We start from the raw sequence: 17983 nt of genomic DNA on the forward strand, positions 1-17983 counted from the left end.
CAGAGCTGCATTGTGAGTGTGACACAGTGGTGGGTTTCAAAAATTGTTCGAACCTACTTGGTGGGTGTGGCCTCCTTTGTGGGAGTGGCTTGCCGCCCATGTGACCAGATGGGAGTGGCTTGCCGCCCATGTGACCAGATATGAAGATGCCGACGACACTTGTCAGAACCATCTTAAATTACCTCACACACAGCACTGGCATGCATAAGAATATGATGTAAACTTGTTTTTTAAAAGGCATCTTTGGTTTGCGTTAAAACAACTTCAACACACGCAATGTTCTGATTGCACCACAAACGCAGAAGTCATCCTCACCTTTCACAGAGGCATTGAGTTTTATAAATATGAGCATGATAGTGTAGAATAATCATATCCAAGGACCAGTGGTGGGTTTCAAAAATTTTTGGAACCTCTTCTGTAGGTGTGGCCTGCTTTCCGGGTCCACTGGTGGGACCTCTTCTAACCGGTTCGGTAGATTTGACAAACCGGTTCTACTGAATAGGTGCGAACTGATAGGAACCCACCTCTGGTGTGACACTTTCATCTTTGAATCCAAAGTGCTGCACAGGCCTAATATGTACTAATTAGATCTGTGTTTTTCATACAGCTTTACATATGCAGAAATGATATAGCAATTAGTATTATTATTTGGTACGTACCTATATTTAAGTATAAGTTCTATTATTCCACTCAACAACAGTTTTATATGTGTAGGGTGTATTTAGAAAAAGTGAATAACTCAGCATCACCTAGTAAACTTCTGCGCATGATGTAAAACTAAAATCTGGATTCCTCTCAGTTCAATGCCACGGTTTTGAAAAGTCCTTTTGAGTTCTGTGGATCATACTTTTGGACATTGGGATTTGATTCAGTTCAGTGGTGGGTTTCAAAAATTGTTGGAACCTACTCTGTGGGTGTGGCCTCCTTTGTGGGAGTGGCTTGCCACCCATGTGACCAGATGGGAGTGGCTTGCCGCCCATATGACCGGATATGAAATTATGAATTAGTACTTAGGTCGGTCCAAGTAGCTATTCAGAAACTCTGGCATTGAAGCATGCAAGTCTTAAAGCTGTCAAGTTACAAGATCCTTGCCAGTGGTGGGTTTCAAAAAATTTTGGAACCTCTTCTGTAGGTGTGGCCTGCTTTCCGGGTCCACTGGTGGAACCTCTTCTAACCGGTTCGGTAGATTTGACGAACCGGTTCTACCGAATAGGTGCGAACTGGTAAGAACCCATCTCTGATTCAGTTCCAAAAGGTGCTTGGGAATATGTGGGAGCATGACATGGTACCTAGCATCATATAGCTCTTTAAAGCAGCTCTGTCTTTTCCAAGAATTGAATGGCAGTCCTTCACAGAGGTTCTATGTCCCAGCCCCAAAGCACCTTTTTTGGAATTGAATTCAAACTCCTGCTTAACCCTGTAAGATATAGAATTACTGTCTTGTAGTGTAAACCTATATATGCCCATTGAAGAGTAAATAGTTGATTATCGTAATTCTGGATGACTGGCATTCCTCTTCTACAAATGATTTATCTCACCTCTTTTTTCTTTTGGTTCATTTTTCTTTTGCTGTCCCTGTTTCTAATCCAACAGTTTGAAGAACACATTATTAATGAATGAATGGTTCTAATTTATCTTATCTTTTCATACTGCATTTCCCCCGTCATGATCCCTTTTAAGAGCATAAGGAAGTCTGAATGCATTGTTATACCAGCTTCTTTCTTTCATCTTGTTATGAAAGTTTAACTTATTCTAGCTCCTGTCATGGTTTGCATCATGAGGCCTAATTATTTTACCACGCAGTGTAATATCTTCTGACTTTCCTCCTCATGCTGTGTAGATTATGGCTTAACTTGTCTTTAGATTCTTTTTATCTTCAAGCTGGAGTTGTCTCTTTCTGTTTAGTGCTTGGTAACAGATGCCATCTTTTTTGCAGATTCCATACTTGATGACTTTTAAAGCAATAACATTTGTACATTTACAGCTGCAGATACAACAGCTCAAACAATTGAAGAAGGAAATCTCAGCAATGCTTCCAGACAGTACCGTGAAAATTACTTTCAGCCGTGTAGTCTTTCAGGTATGCTATTATGTTAAATTCAGTACCTAATTCTGGAGCAAAGCTGGTTTTTCAAACAGCTGACAAGGTGACCAGTTCAAGATAAGGACAACAGTACTGAATTGAATTATTTTTTTCAGAACCTCCCACGGAAGATCACCTCTTGCAGAATACACTGTGGCCCGAAACTCAAAAGTTGTAAGTTACTTTGTTTATAGATGTAAAAACATACCTCCAAAATGGAAACCATTTAAAGTCCTCGGGTTTTGAGTAATTTCAATTTTGTAGGTAGTTCGCAACTTATGAATGCAATGGAAGTAATGGTGGGAAATGGCAAAACCCACCAAAAATCATGACTCACATGACTGTGGCATTGCAAACAGCTGTAAATGCACACTGGTTGTCAGCATCCAGAATGTGGAGGTGTGTATGGCTGTCAGAACTTCAAAATCACAACTACCATATTTTTCGGATTATAAGACGCATCTTTTTCCCTCAAAAAAGAGGCTGAAAATCTGGGTGCGTCTTACACTGAATACAGCACTTTTGGCCTCCCGAAACCCACTCACTTCACCAAAATGGCCGTGCATAGCCTTTAGGAGGCTTTCAGAGAGTTCCTAGAGGCTGGGGAGGTCTGTTTTTTGCTCAATTTTGCCCCCCCCCCCAGCGCCCAGGAGCATTCTATAAGCTTCCTAAAAGCTAGAAGAGCCGAGGTGGTGCAGTGGTTAAATGCAGCACTGCAGGCTACTTCAGCTGACTGCAGTTCTGCAGTTCGGCTGTTCAAATCTCACCGGCTCAAGGTTGACCCAGCCGACATGTGAATAGACCACCTCAGTGGTGGGTTGCAGGCGGTACACCCCAGTACGAGCGTACCGGAGCCTGCCCAGAGCACTGGGTACCATTCCAGTACAGTGCTCCGGAGGGCCAGCCCGAGCTCCGTATCTGTCCTTTAAAGCCTTCAGGGCTTCTGCGCACACGCATGGCACGTACAGTGCCTGCATGGCGTGTACAGCGCCTGCGCGACGCTCCGCCAAGCAGCTGGAGTGTTGCGGAGGCTTGTGGAGGCGTTGCTGGCAGGTACGACGCATGCGCTGCACACGTCCATGTGGACGACCCCAGGCCCGTTCCAACCGTACCGGTTGGAATGGGATCCGGAACCCACCACTAGACCACATGGATATCACACAACAGCTCACTGATATAAAACCCCTGAAATTGTCATACTTGGTTGTACTTGAATGATTGTGTTGTTATGCCTCATTTGGTACTTTTCTTGTACTAAGACCTTCAGCAAAGTGGCAGACCTTATCTTGCAGGAATTTAAGTTAGAAAATAATTCATTTCACCGGCATAGATAGGCCTTCCACATGCCATCTTCCTGCTGTTATCGGGAAACTGCAAGCGGTTATCTGCAAACAAGGCAATGAATACCGCTGCAGAGATTTATTTGTATAGCATCACTCCATTCAGAGAGTCTGTAGAAGAAAATCTCTCTTCCCAGGTAACACCACTTGTATCCAGCATAGGTTTCTGACAGTAAGAGAAATTGTTATTTGATTTTGGATTGATTTTTTTAAACACTAAGAAACATGGGGGCTGAGCATCAAGAGAGATTACCTCATGAATGTTGGTTATGTGAATAGACCACCTCAGCGTACTGAGGTGCGTACTGGAGCCTGCCCAGAGCACCGGGTACCGGTACGGTACGGTGCTCCGGGGGGGCCACCCCCCCCGCCCGAGATCTGTACCTGTCCTTTAAAGCCTCTTTTCTTTGCTAAGAAAATCATGAATTTAAAATTGTGCTTTTAAAGTGTGGATTTAAAATTGTGCCTTTTCCTGACCCACTTGTTTCAGAACAAATTCTGGAATCTGGTTAGCTAAAAGCAATTGAGAATTTCTGTTGGCACTATTGGTTTTTTTTAAAAAAAACTTTATTTAAAATTAACTCTTCCGTTTGAACTTTAATAAGAATATTGCAAACTAATTAGAAGTATCTGATATAGTATAAATCAGAAGAATCCATCCTGCTGATATTATAAAATTAGTAAAGAGAGGGAGTGAGTAGTGGTGACCAAAACTCCCTATGTAAGTTAGTATTTACTAAACCTTTTATCCTCTTGGATAGTTGTAACAATGGTACCCATTTCTCAACAATTTACAGTCCTTTGAATTGTTTTGTAAGCAATAGAAACCTCTCAGCTAATTCCTTGCAAGTGACGTTTGATGGGAGGGAGTTTAATTATTACCCTTAATTAGTCTACTTTCTATAACAACTCAAATGATTTTTAAAACTCAAGAGTTCTACTGCTCATGTTTGAAGTCACAAAGGTATTTTGACAAGCAAAAGGAAAATATTTTTTGTTCCTCATTGTATTCGTATCTTGAAAGAATCTTGAAAGCAGCTATGTGCAGTCATGTAAAAATGTAGGTTGAAAGTTGCCATAGCAGCAGAGAAATAGATAAGTTTGGAATAATTGTCCAAAAATAGACCATTTAGCAATTGCATGTCTGTAAGAGAATATTGAAGCCTCAGCATCAAGAGTTTAAAATCAATTTTTAATTTTGATAAGTATTTAAATATTTATTTATTTATTTATTTATTTATTTGGTTTATTTGTATGCCGCCCTTCTCCAGGGGGGACTCAGGGCGGTGAACAACTCAAAGGGGAAAGGGAACATAAACAACAGTACACATAATTAAAATACACGAAAATCACACAGCCATACCAGTCGAGAGGGGAGGGGAACTCATCAACCCCAGGCCTGCCGGCACAGCCAGGTTTTGACGGCTTTCCGGAAGGCCTGGAGAGAGGTGAGGGTCCGGATCTCCGCGGGGAGTTCATTCCAAAGGGCCGGAGCTGCTACAGAGAAGGCCCTCCCCCGGGTAGTAGCCAGATGGCATTGGGTGGTGGACGGAACCTGGAGGAGGCCAACCCTGTGCGATCTAATGGGTCTTTGGGAGGTTAAGAATATACTGAAAGATTGAAAAGATCAAATTGTAAAAATATGAATTTAGAAATACTTACAATAGAATACACATACACAGAACACACACACACAAACACACATGTGTATGTATTATATATATATTATATATTATATATTATATTCAATTGTATTGTTTATGCAGTAGTGTTTAACACTTATAATTAGATCGTCTTTATAGATTTTGGAGTTTTGTTTCGGGTATTCGCCATGTACACTTCCAGATATTTGATTACCATTGGTTACCTTAGCACAGTGTTTCCCAAACTTTTGACATATGTGTACCCCTTCTATAATTTTCGTAACGCTGAGTACCCCTCATAAAAAACGCTGAGTACCCCTCATAACTACGTAAAAAAATGTAGTTAAGGATTTTCACGCTTTCATCCAGAACTTTCTGTAGATCAGCGGGCATCTTACGTGTTGCCAAAGCCTCTCTGTGTATGCAACAATGTGTGGATATGACATTTGGAGCAACATTTTGAATTCTTGCAACGAGTCCTTTATTAATTCCATACTTTTTGCTCCATCTGTGCTTATTCCAACACATCTATTCCAATCAATTTTGTTCTCTTGCATAAATGTATTCATAACATTAAAGATATCTTCTCCTGTTGTGATATTCCCACGTGATCCCCACCAAACTCTGGTGCAACGCGTACCCCCACCAAACTCTTCCCGTACCCCTGGGGGTACGCGTACCCCACTTTGGGAAACACTGCCTTAGCACAGTGGTAGTCAACTTGGTCCCTACTGCCCACTAGTGGACGTTCCAGCTTTCATGGTGGGCAGTGGGGGGTTTGCTGTAACTCTGCTTTGTAAATTTTATAAAGTAAAGTTACTTTCCTACTTTATAAATCACCATTACTGTGGAACCGCTGGTCGGTTAGAAAATTTTACTACTAACAGAGATACAAAAGTGGGCGGTAGGTATAAAAAGGTTGACTACCCCTGCCTTAGCATGAATTAGGAGTAGTTCACACATCTATACTTTCTTATATCACTTGGTCACAACTCCTAGCTGCATGCATAATTGGTTGCTATTAAAAGATGTTATTTTGACATTAAGTGATTATGAAAGTACTGTTCCAGGTACTGTACATACAAATAAGTAATTCATTGTCATTTAGAGGCCCAATTAGTCTTACTGAGCAGCAGAGAATCTTGTATCAGTTCTGATTAATGTACCAACTGCACAGTTACACCAGAACAGAGAGAGTTTTGCTTCAGTTATTTTTGCCCTAGTAAATACTAGTTTGAATCATTAATGTAATATCTAATGCTGACTTTGAAAATGATTTTAAAAATTCATCGAGTGAAAAGAAGGCAATAAGATTCCTCAGTGGTCAGTAATCATACTATAACAATGCTTTATGAATCTGTTTTGAATTGCAGATCGAAGTCCAAGTTCTTTCCAGAAATCTCTAGAGGTCAAGTCCTTCGGAGTCCTTTGGGATTGGGTGGCCTATAAATTTATTAAATCAAATCAAATCAAATCAAGTCTTCTGAAGAGTATCTCCTTTTACATATTAAGCCAGTTGACCAATATTCATTGGTAGATTTCAAATCTTATTAATATATTTACTAATTTTTCTGTGGTTTGTGGCAGAGAGAAAAAACTCTGGGATAGTCATAGGTGACCAAATTACAATATAAAAAATGAGTGGTAGCTTATGCTCTTTGTAAATAGATGTTGAATCCCATAAATCCAGAAATCCAAACGGACTTCCATCTTTGGTTATCAAGGTGTTGCAGTTTAGTTACTGAATTGTTCTATGATGGAGATATGAGTTGTTAATATCATTAGTATGGGAAGTGTTCTTTTTCTACTTTTGAGTTTTGTATATAATAATATAGATGGTTAAGAATGTGGATGTTTTATTTCTTCCTCTTTTTTTTTTTTTTACAAGAGGTTGAATTACTTTTATATGAAAAATTCTTTGTTTATTTAAAGATACAAAGTTAATGTTTTATTTTAGGGTCATTTTTATAGAATCATGTGGTTGGAAGCCATTCAGGCCACTAAGTCCGACCCCTGTCAGTATATTTGTCACACTACAGTTGAATTGTAAAGAAAATGCAAAATGAAAATTTCAAAATAATGGTATTACATTCCTAAAAACTAACACTAATCTCTCTCTCTCTCTCTCCCTCTCTCTCTCTCCCTCTCTCTCTCTCTCTCTCTCCCTCTCTCTCTCTCTCTCTCTCTCACACACACACACACACACACACACACACACACACGATCCTTCATCTGAAATGCACAAAATTATGACTTCAGAAATGTATGGCCCTCACAATAAAACAAAAACTTAAATATTACAAAATTTGAAATACATAAACAGCCATGTACATTTTGGAAAGAAATCTTGACATAATATTTGAATTTTCTCCCCCAGGAGTTGAAATGCAATATAGTTAATCCATTTTTTTCCCCTCAGAACAATAACTCTCAGAAGTAATCTGAAAGAAAGTGAGTGTCTAAAGTTATTCCTGGTCAAAGTGGGCATGAACATATTCCTAGTCCTACTCCAACTCATCACTGTGTCCCCAAATGTGAAATCAGTAGTTTGGGAAGAATACTTCATGCTGCATCATTTACAAAACAAGGCTCTCAACATTGAACATATAAGAATTTTTCTAGAGATGCAGAAGATTCTGCATCAGATTCTATATCAAGGGCACCTTTCCATCATGAAGAATTTTACCATTGTCTTATGCGTGACCCGTCAAAACCGCGGTCCACAAAAGCGCGATCGACGAAAGTGCGCATTTGACGTCATCACAGCGCGATGAAAAAAATTAAAAATTCAAATAAAAATTAAATTAAAGCAAGCCGATTCACATAAAGGTAAGGGTTAGGTTTAGGTTTAGGGTTAGGGTTAGGTTAAGGGTTAGGGTTAGGTTTAGAGCGTTAGGGTTACATTTAGCGTTAGGTTAAGGGTTAGCGTTAGGTTTAGCATTACGTTAACGGTTAGGTTTAGGGTTAGATTTAGGGTTAGGTTAAGGGTTAGGTTTAGGGTTAGGTTTAGGGTTAGGTTTGGGGGGGTTAGGGTAAGGTTTTCGCTTTATTTTTACATTTTTCGATCACAGCGTGATGTTTTCGTCGCACTGTGATGACGTTAAATGCGCGCTTTCGTCGACCGCGATTTTGTCGTCCGCGGTTTTGTGGTGGAACCTGTTTTATGACCATTCTGTTTTTAGAATGTAACTTGACCATGGCTTATAACAACACGAAGCTTTCCCCCACAATGTTCATAAACTCTGGAACATAGATTTGTTTCATTTTTTTTCCAAATAATCTTTATTGGTTATACATTTTTTTTTTTAAAAAGACATACAAATACAAATACAACTTTAAACATACCCCCCCCCCCCCGGTGACAGTCATTCACAGCCCAACTTTTTTTTTCTTCCTCGTTTCGTCTCTAACCAGCATCTTCTCAATACAAAGTTCTCATTACAAAGGGATCTATTACAATACCCATGTTCACTTTTAGTTCCCATTGTTAACAACTGCTATTTAACATTCCCCATTTTAAGTCCCTGCTGTTCTCCTTGTCACCCACATATACCATAGGTTCCAGCTAAGATAATGTTCCGTTTCCCCTTTGTCCCTCAGCCAACCCGTCATTCTGTCCATTTCTGCACACTCATAAATCTTTTTAATTATGGCATCTTCCGATGGTATGGTAGTAGATTTCCAAAATTGCACATAGGTTATTCTTGTGGCCACAATTATATGTAGGCTCAAATGCCGTATAGAGGTGGTGCAGTGGCTAAATGCAGCACTGCAGGCTACTTCAGCTGACTGCAGTTCTGCAGTTCGGCTGTTCAAATCTCACCGGCTCAGGGTTGACTCAGCCTTCCATCCTTCCGTGGTGGGTAAAATGAGGACCCGGATTGTTGGGGGCAATATGCTGACTCTGTAAACCGCTTAGAGAGGGCTGAAAGCCCTATGAAGCGGTATACAAGTCTAACTGCTATTGCTATTTACTCATGTTTTCTGGTTTTATGCTTAGTAAAAAAGTCTCGGATTTCCATTCCATGCTTGCCCCGGTAACCTCTTTTAGCCAGTTTTGAATCCTTCTCCAGTATTTCGTGGCCTCAGTACAGGACCACCAAATATGGTAGAATGTGCCATCCCTTCTTCCACATTTCCAACACAGTGGAGATAACCCAGGAAACATTTTGGGTAACCTCGTTGGGGGAAGTGCCACCTATAAACCATCTTGTATATGTTTTCTTTAAATGCTGTAGATATTGTAAGTTTAATAGTCTTACTCCATAGATCCCACCATTTGCCCATTTCAATCTCATAGCCAGAATTTCTCTCCCATGCTATTAGAAGGCTTTTATTTTTATCCTCTTACTAGTCGATCAAATATATTTTGAGTCAATCAAAACTGGACAGGGAAACCTTTAAACTTTTAAGCTTTTCTCCCAATATTCTGCTTCCTTCCTGACATCACTAAAGAATCTTCAGTGTGTAACGCTGAGTGCTGTCATAGTTAGCTCCCAAAAATTAACAATGATTGTTAGCTTTTAGGCAAGAATCTATTTGTAACTATTCTTTCTTGTTGGCTTTTACAGCATCTTGGCTATTTTTATGATTAGTTTTTAATTTCTTTTTTGCCCAAACTACCTATCAAGAAAAAAAAAAGACAGCATGTAACAGTGGCTAGAAAATAAAAGATATCTAAGATTGAACTTTTTCTTTTGTGATAGAAAATTTCTTGAGGAGAGGGAGCACAAATTAAAAGAATAAGTAGCAGTAGTTCTATACCAGGGTTTCTCAACCTTGTCAACTTGAAGATGTCTGGACTTCAACTCCCAGAATTCCCCAGCCAGCGAATGCTGGGAGTTGAAGTCCAGACATCTTCAAGTTGACAAGGTTGAGAAACGCTGTTCTGTACTGTTCAGACATCAGACAGCTGAACTTATTAATTAGTTGAAATACATGTTTATATGCCTTTTATTTCAAGTGGTAGATCAAGAACTCTACCATTCTTTGGAGGGTTGTTAGCACTTGCTCAAAGATATGATCTGAGAAAGCAAATACATATTTCTGAAATATGGTTAATATATTCCACAATGCAACACTATAGAGTAATGCAAGATGTACTCTGGAGTATGTCTTCAATTCATGAATGATGTTAGTGATGCAATTAACAAACCTAACAAAATGATGCAACAACAGATATGCAAGAAATGAGGGTAAAAGGAGATGACCTTAACAGAGCTAGACCAGATTTGAAGAGAAAAACATGGCTTAAGTTCAAAACAATGAGAAACTATGAGTTAAATGGCTTAAACACCTCCCTAGTTCACATGTATATAAAAAGGGAAGGAGAGACAGCATAGTCACACTTGCAAGTTTCTATTATACATAATCCAAATAATAGTAGATTTGGCCTTCCTGTCGAGTGAATGTTACTTTGTAGGGCTGACAATGTGCATTCTAAGTTATGTCTAGGCTTCTTCTGGAATATGCAGGGTTTATGGTCTGGGATATTGTTTCACTGAATATTAGCAAGTTTCAAAACATTTGAATTGATTAATAATATATATGAATCTTGCACTTAAGATTACTTTTCCTTTTACAATCTCATTTTCTTTATTATTTTAGATATGGACATGGTTATGAAATATTTTGTGTTGCCTGCAATAATGCAGGCACTGTGATAGCCTCTGCGTGTAAGGTAAGGAAATACTTTCAAACAATAGCTTTGAAATTCACATGCAAAGTGATAAATATCTGAATGTTCACTGTATTGGATGGTTTTAGGAACAACAGAAGAATCATATCATTTTCAGCAGTCTAATTCTGCATCACACATGTTATATATTGTATAATATGTGACACACACACACACACAACATACACAATATTATATATGTGTGTGTGTGTGTGTGTGTGTGTGTGTGTGTGTCTGTGTGTGTCTGTGTGTGTGTCTGTGTGTCTGTGTGTGTCACATTTGTGCTGATAAATAAAGGGAGACTAGTATAGATCTATTTCAAGCTACTTAGGTCTCATCAGCTAGCCATACCCTTACTGGGATTCGAACCTGGGCTGTATTACATATTGAGCAGTTGTATTAGCCACTAGGCCACAGATTCTCCTCCTTTATCAGCTATCAGTGTATGTCTATGTATGTATGTATGTATGTATGTGTATATATATTATTAAAATATATTGGGTTTCTGTCTGGATGGACTCTTGTAAGACGAGCCTAATGACAGAGAGTGGAAGTGTGACCTTCCTCCCATACTTGGGCATACCAGGGGTTGTGACTTTAAGTATATACCTCCCACCCTGGCTGGCTGATAAATGAGTCGTTCTCTGTAGCTCAAATGGTTAACTCCCTGCCTGGGAGGCAATAGAGCACAGGTTCGATTCCCAAAAACTTGGGTATGGCTAGCTGATGAGAGCTAAATAGCTTGAAATAGATCTATACTAGTCTCCCTTTATTTATTTATCAGCAGAAATAAACCATATATATATATATATATATATATATATATATATATATATATATATATATATATATATATATATATATATATATATATATATATATAGTTATGTTTGTGCTGATAAATAAATGGAATGGAAGTGTGACCTTCCTCCCATATTTGGGCATACTAGGGGTTGTGACTTTAAATATATATATATATAATATATAATACATACATACATACATACATACATACATACATACATATTTAAAGCCACAACCCCTGGTATGCCCCAATTATGGGAGGAAGCTAACTGCTTCCATTCTCTGTCCATCGGCTCGTCACAAGAGACCATCCAGACAGAAAGCCCAATATTTTACTGTTGCCTTTTGTTACATTTGTGTAGTATTTGTGCTGATGAATAAATAAAGGGAGACTAGTGTAGATCTATTTCAAGCTATTTAGCTCTCATCAGCTAGCCATACCCTTATTGGGATTCGAACCTGGGCTGTATTGCATATTAGGCAGATGTATTAACCACTTGAGCCACAGACTGTCCTCCATTATCAGCTGAGCCAGGGAGAAAGGTATATCTAGACAGCCTGTGGCTCAAGTGGTTAATACATCTGCCTAATATGCAATACAGCCCAGGTTCGAATCCCAATAAGGGTATGGCTAGCTGATGAGAGCTAAATAGCTTGAAATAGATCTATACTAGTCTCCCTTTATTTATTTATCAGCACAAATACTACACACACACACACACACACACATATATATATACACACACACATACACACACACACATATCTATATCTATCTATCTATCTATCTATCTTATTTAATATTTAATATTAAGAATCCCTCCAGTCTTAAAGCAGTAGCCGCTGGATGCTAATGTTCTCAGCAGTTAAGAATGGGCTGCCCTGGATAATTGATTTCATGTTGAGACATTATTCATTTAAAAAAAACCCAGTGAAAATAAGAAACCACAGCTGTGATACATTTTTTAAAAAAAAATGTGATAAAAATGCCTAAATAAAAATGTTTCACAGAGGATTTCAGTTATTCCTCGTGAGTTGGAACAAGAGAGGATTGGGAAATGAGCATTCTTTGTAGGAACTCCTATAGATGTAAGAATCCCATACTCATTTTTTTTTTAATATTCAGAAAGCTTTTTAAAACATGTCCCTTTCGATGTGTTTTTTGAGGACAGGAATGAGAGTGGGTAGAAATACTTGAGTATGTGATGAATTTCTGTTATTTGATGACACACAATACTTTGATTTTATTTTTAGGTATGAGTGCCATTTCCCCCCCCCCCCCCCGATAATTATGTTTTTGGGTAACCTTATATGTTCTTGCTTATAAACTACTTAGAGTCAAATGTTTGAAGAGGCATAGAACATTTATAATAATAAACAAACATGCATTCACTTCCATAAAAATAGTTTAAAATAAACAAAAAAGTGTAGGTAGGATTCTTGCTAATAGACTGTTTTTTAGACAGAAGAAAATGGGTTATCCTTCTTTAACCTTTATCCATTGTAGTAACCTCCCATAACCTTTTTCAGGATTGTGTCTGCTTATTTTCAGTACTGCCTTTTTTGGTTTTACAGGCTTCTAAAAAAGAATATGCTGCCATTATTTTGTGGAGCACCACAACTTGGAAACAATTCCAGAGCTTACCTTTCCACAATCTGACCGTGACACAGATGTCTTTTTCCCCAAATGATAAATTCTTGCTAGCAGTGTCAAGAGACAGGAATTGGTCACTTTGGAAATCGAATCGTATCACTCCAACAGAATCAGGTAAGGTTGCTGGTTGAAAATTGATGCGGCTTTTGAAACTGTTTAAAGAAAAGGGGTCTAGATCTTTTTTTAAGAATGCCTTTTAATTCCTTCCAAAGGTTTTTTTTTTTTTTGGTGAGTGGTATTCCTAAAAAATTGGGGACCAAGATGTATCAAATGTGGAAGGGTTGTTTTAATTTGGTTTCAAAGCTTTGAAGTAATTCTGTTCTTCCATTTCTAAAAGTGAAACAATGCCATTTCTTTGGTTTGACAGCTCATCCCAGGAAAAGCTTTCTGTGTAATGTAGTAGCTGCGATAATTCACTGCCATATCTGGGGTTTTTTATAGTGTTTGCTCTCATTGATATTAATGCATGGGGAAAAATATATTGGCTTTAGGCTAATGTACTTTTTAAAAGCAGAAATATTAATTTGAATTCTGCAAATCCAAAGCTTTCCTTAATATGTTGGAAACCGCATCAGAAACTAGGCTTCATACGAAAAAGTGTGTTCGATCCAGGGAAGGTTGAGAGTTTTGTTTAACACATTGCATTTGTGTCTGTCAAAAAAAGGTGTAATTGTGAGGGAGTGGGTAAGGTTTTTGTGCAAATCTCTGGCCGTATCACGACATCCATTCTGCAGAGGGAATTAAGTGAAGGAACGGCAATGGCTTGCAACAAGGAAGAAATTGCAAGAATGGAAGGAAGATTTACCAGCACTGAGCATCCAGCTGAAAGTGGGGAGCAGGGAGGGAGGGGCTGTGATTGTTATCTCACCATAGCTGCATTGGGGAAAAATTGCCTGAAGCATCTTTCTTGCTAGTGCTTTGTAAGTAGTTTAAAAGAAGCTCTGTTAAGGCAAGAAAATTGTCTTTTTTTTTCTTGAAGTTGATGAATGAGAGAGGCTGTCTCATTTGAACGGTCCACTCCAGGCACCTGATGGAACCAATTACCTCCACTAGACCAATAAGATCCCACAGACTAGGCCTCCTCCGAATTCCATCAGTCGCCCAGTGTCGACTGGCGACTACCCGGAGGAGAGCCTTCTCTGTGGCTGCTCCGACCCTCTGGAACGAACTCCCCGTGGAGATTCGTACCCTCACCACCCTCCAGGCCTTCCGCATAGCCCTTAAAACCTGGCTGTTCTGACAGGCCTGGGGCTAAAGACTTGCAGCCCCATCTCGAATGGTATGATTGTTGTGTTTTTTAACTGTGTATGGTCTTTATATTTTGTAACTTTGTTTGTTTCCCCCTCCCTTGAATTGTGAGCCGCCCTGAGTCCCTTTCAGGGAAAAGGGCGGCATACAAATAAAGTAAATTCAATTCAATTCTGTTGGGTTCCAGAGGGAGCTTGGGGTTGTTCCTGGAGCTCTGGTGCAGATTTACTCATCACTTAAAATGAGAGGGTGACCTTTTCCCCCTAGTGTTTAGAGGTTATGGGAGTCTGAGTAGGGAAGAATAGGATTCAGCTTAACACCGACAAGACACAGTGACTGTGGGTTACTCCTCCCCACCCCCAGCTCTTGAGATTTTCCATCTTAACTCTGACTGGGAATCAGTGGTGGGTTTCAAAAATCGTTTGAACCTACTCTGTGGGTGTGGCCTCCTTTGTGGGAGTGGCTTGCTGCCCATGTGACCGGATATGAAGATGCCGACGACACTTGTCAGAACCACCTTAAATTACCTCACACACAGCACTGGCATGCATAAGAATATGATGTAAACTTGTTTTTTAAAAGGCATCTTTGGTTTGCGTTAAAACAACTTCAACACACGCAATGTTCTGATTGCGCCACAAATGCAGTAGTCATCCTTACCTTCCACAGAGGGACTGAGTTTTATAAATATGAGCATGATAGTGTAGAATAATCATATCCAAGGACCAGTGATGGGTTTCAAAAAATTTTGGAACCTCTTCTGTAGGTGTGGCCTGCTTTCCGGGTCCACTGGTGGAACCTCTTCTAACCGGTTCGGTAGATTTGACGAACCGGTTCTACCGAATAGGTGCGAACTGGTAGGAACCCACCTCTGCTGGGAATGCACTTCCCTAGATAGACCCGGTGTGTAATTTGGGACTTCTCCTGGACATATAATGCCTGCTTGAAGAGCAGGTGGCAGCTGTAGCGGGTGGGGGCATTTGTGTAGGTTTCTCTTGTGCACCACTTGAACCCATTCTTGGACCAGGACAATTTTCTTATGGTGATTTAGTGACCTCCTGTTTGAATGACTGTTATGCGCTCTGCATGGCTACTCCTGAAGAGCTGCGGCTGGTCCAGACTGGCCCTTTTGGTCTCTTTTGATATGCTTCTATAGCACCATGGTTCCCCAAGCTGCACTAGCTCTCAGTAGGCTTCTACGCCCAATTCAGAATATTGGTTATTGTTGTGGCCTGACAGGAGCCATTGGAGCTGCCGACAGCGAGGGGTCTTATGAGTCGGCCTTGGAGGAGGTGGAGGACCCTGGACAGGGTGTCGACTCCGAGCAGGGCGAGGAGAGACTGGTTGGCCACCAGGTGGCAGCAGAGCATTGGATCAAAGGGAATGTTCAGGAAAACATTTGGGAGTTGTTTCAGGATGCATGCAGGCGAAGGGCTACCCGACGGAAGGAACAACGGTGTAATTGTAGATGATTGTGATTAGCTGATGCTGATTAATATCCTCTCCTGATTATAAAAAAGACTGTGTCACGCCCTGTTTGCAGGAGTCAACGTTCTCGTTCACATTCATGATTCAGAGAAACCATCTTGGAGAAGTAGGTTTGCTATGAGAAGCTTGTTTGCATTGTCTAGGTTTGTAGTAATTGCTGTCAGAAAGCTTATCTCTTTGTTTATTTTGGGCTTGCAGCCAACAAGAGTCTGGACTGATTAAAACATTCTTTTGTGCGTCTGTTTTGGCTTTCGTTCCTGGACGGAGAAGGGGGGGGGTCAGAACAGCTTATGGTGCCTATAATACCTTATAGGCTTAAGACCAGGCTATTTGCAGGACCACTTGTCCCTCATTCCTTTTGCCCACCCCACCAGTTCTAACAAGGAGGGTATGCTGTGAGTCCCTTCTATCTAATACAGTACTGAAGTACCACCTTGTTGGACCCTTGAATTGTGCCTTCTCTGTTTGTGGCATCTCATAAAATGCTCCCTCTTCTATTTTTTTCTTGAAACCTCCATTTTGTGAAGGAGGTTGGGTCGAGAGAGAGAGTGCATGGCTCAAAGTTAGCCAATGAACTTCTGTGATGATGAGTCTCCCTCTTTCTTGACTCCTAGACCATTTTGTAGAGTATTAGTGTCACTGGATTTGGGAATTTCTGCCTTAAAATATTGCATTTTGCGTTAGGTGGCGAGATCAGTTCTGGCAATAGTTTGACTCTTAAGTGACACCACTGGAAACCTGGAATATTTTTATGCTAATGATGTCATTATGATGATGAGCGATTGCTAAACATAACGACAACTTTATTGATCCCCATTAGTGACACAGCTGCCACTTCATCCAGGTGTTTGATACTTGCTACTGTACATACATAATGAATTTCTTGGTTTCTGAGTAGAATGTCTATAAAAGAAGTATAACCACGAAACTTTGACTTCTTTAAAGGGAAGACAGAAATTGTAGACAAATGTGCTGAAAGGACAGAATATATATTGAGTGCTAGTGATTCTTTCATTGATCTGTAGGGTGTTTTCAAAAACAATAGCCCTTCTAAAGAAGACTGTCTGATTTTGAGACAAGCAGAGATGAGGACAAGCAGAGAAAGAGTACAAAGCAAAAGGACACACTGGCAAGTAAAGCAGAATACAAAGCCTGGCCTATCCACCAAACTCAAAGGAATAGTGAAGGATAAAATAGCATCTCTAGTCTGAAAGTAGGGTCAGAGTTGGTAGCGGGGGTCAAAAGCCAGAGTGTGAGAGTATGGCTGTATCAGAATGGATATAAGAACACTGGTTGTTCTGAGTTGTGGGTTCATAAATCTTCTTAAGACCACACTGATGCACTCGATAGGCTCCCAAACAGGAGGTCCTCCCATAAAATTTGGAATATAGTCCTGTGTTGTGGCCGAGCAGGAGCCGCTGGAGCTGCCCCCAGACTCCGACAGCGAGGGGCCCTATGAGTTGGCTCTGGAGGATGTGGAGGACCCTGGACAGGGTTCTGACTCCGAGCAGGGCGCAGAGAGGCTGGTTGGCCACTAGGAGGCGCCTGAGCCTTGGACCAATGGGGAGGAGACAAGGGAGAGTGATCCGGACGCCAACAGTGAGTTGTTCCTGGATGCCTGGCACCGAAGAGCTAATAGGCATCAGGAACAGTTGCGCAGTTACAGGAGGTAATTGCACTCAGCTGGTGGTCATTAGGCTCCTCTCCAGACTATAAAAGGACGGCTTGTGCGCACGCCCCTCTTGCAGAAGTCAACTCAGTAACTAATGTCGGAGAACATTATTGTGAGCTTGGCAGGCTCTTGTCTTGGTTTTTAAGTTTTGTCTGGCATGTCTCACAGTTTATCCTTATCTTCTCACTAGAATTCCTTAGAGGAGATATGAGAAAAACAGAGGTGGGTTCCTACCGGTTCGCACCTATTCGGTAGAACCAGTTCGTCAAATCCACCGAACCGGTTAGAAGAGGTTCCACCAGTGGACCCGGAAAGCAGGCCACACCTACAGAAGAAGTTCCAAAATTTTTGAAACTCACCACTGGAGAACAACC

The 17983-nt window shown here is 40.3% G+C and overlaps 1 protein-coding gene across 1 annotated transcript in view; it reads left to right on the forward strand.

Moving 5' to 3' along the window:
• Nucleotides 1–17983, forward strand: part of ELP2 (elongator acetyltransferase complex subunit 2) — a 62781-nt gene that overhangs the window by 33866 nt on the left and 10932 nt on the right. The window contains exons 15-18 of the mRNA XM_032220106.1: nucleotides 1985–2080; nucleotides 2200–2257; nucleotides 10674–10746; nucleotides 13123–13315. Of these exons, the coding sequence (XP_032075997.1) occupies nucleotides 1985–2080; nucleotides 2200–2257; nucleotides 10674–10746; nucleotides 13123–13315 (420 nt within the window). The remainder of the gene's footprint in view (nucleotides 1–1984; nucleotides 2081–2199; nucleotides 2258–10673; nucleotides 10747–13122; nucleotides 13316–17983) is intronic.

Source organism: Thamnophis elegans, chromosome 6 (genome assembly GCF_009769535.1).
Source record: "Thamnophis elegans isolate rThaEle1 chromosome 6, rThaEle1.pri, whole genome shotgun sequence".
Taxonomy (NCBI): domain Eukaryota; kingdom Metazoa; phylum Chordata; class Lepidosauria; order Squamata; family Colubridae; genus Thamnophis; species Thamnophis elegans.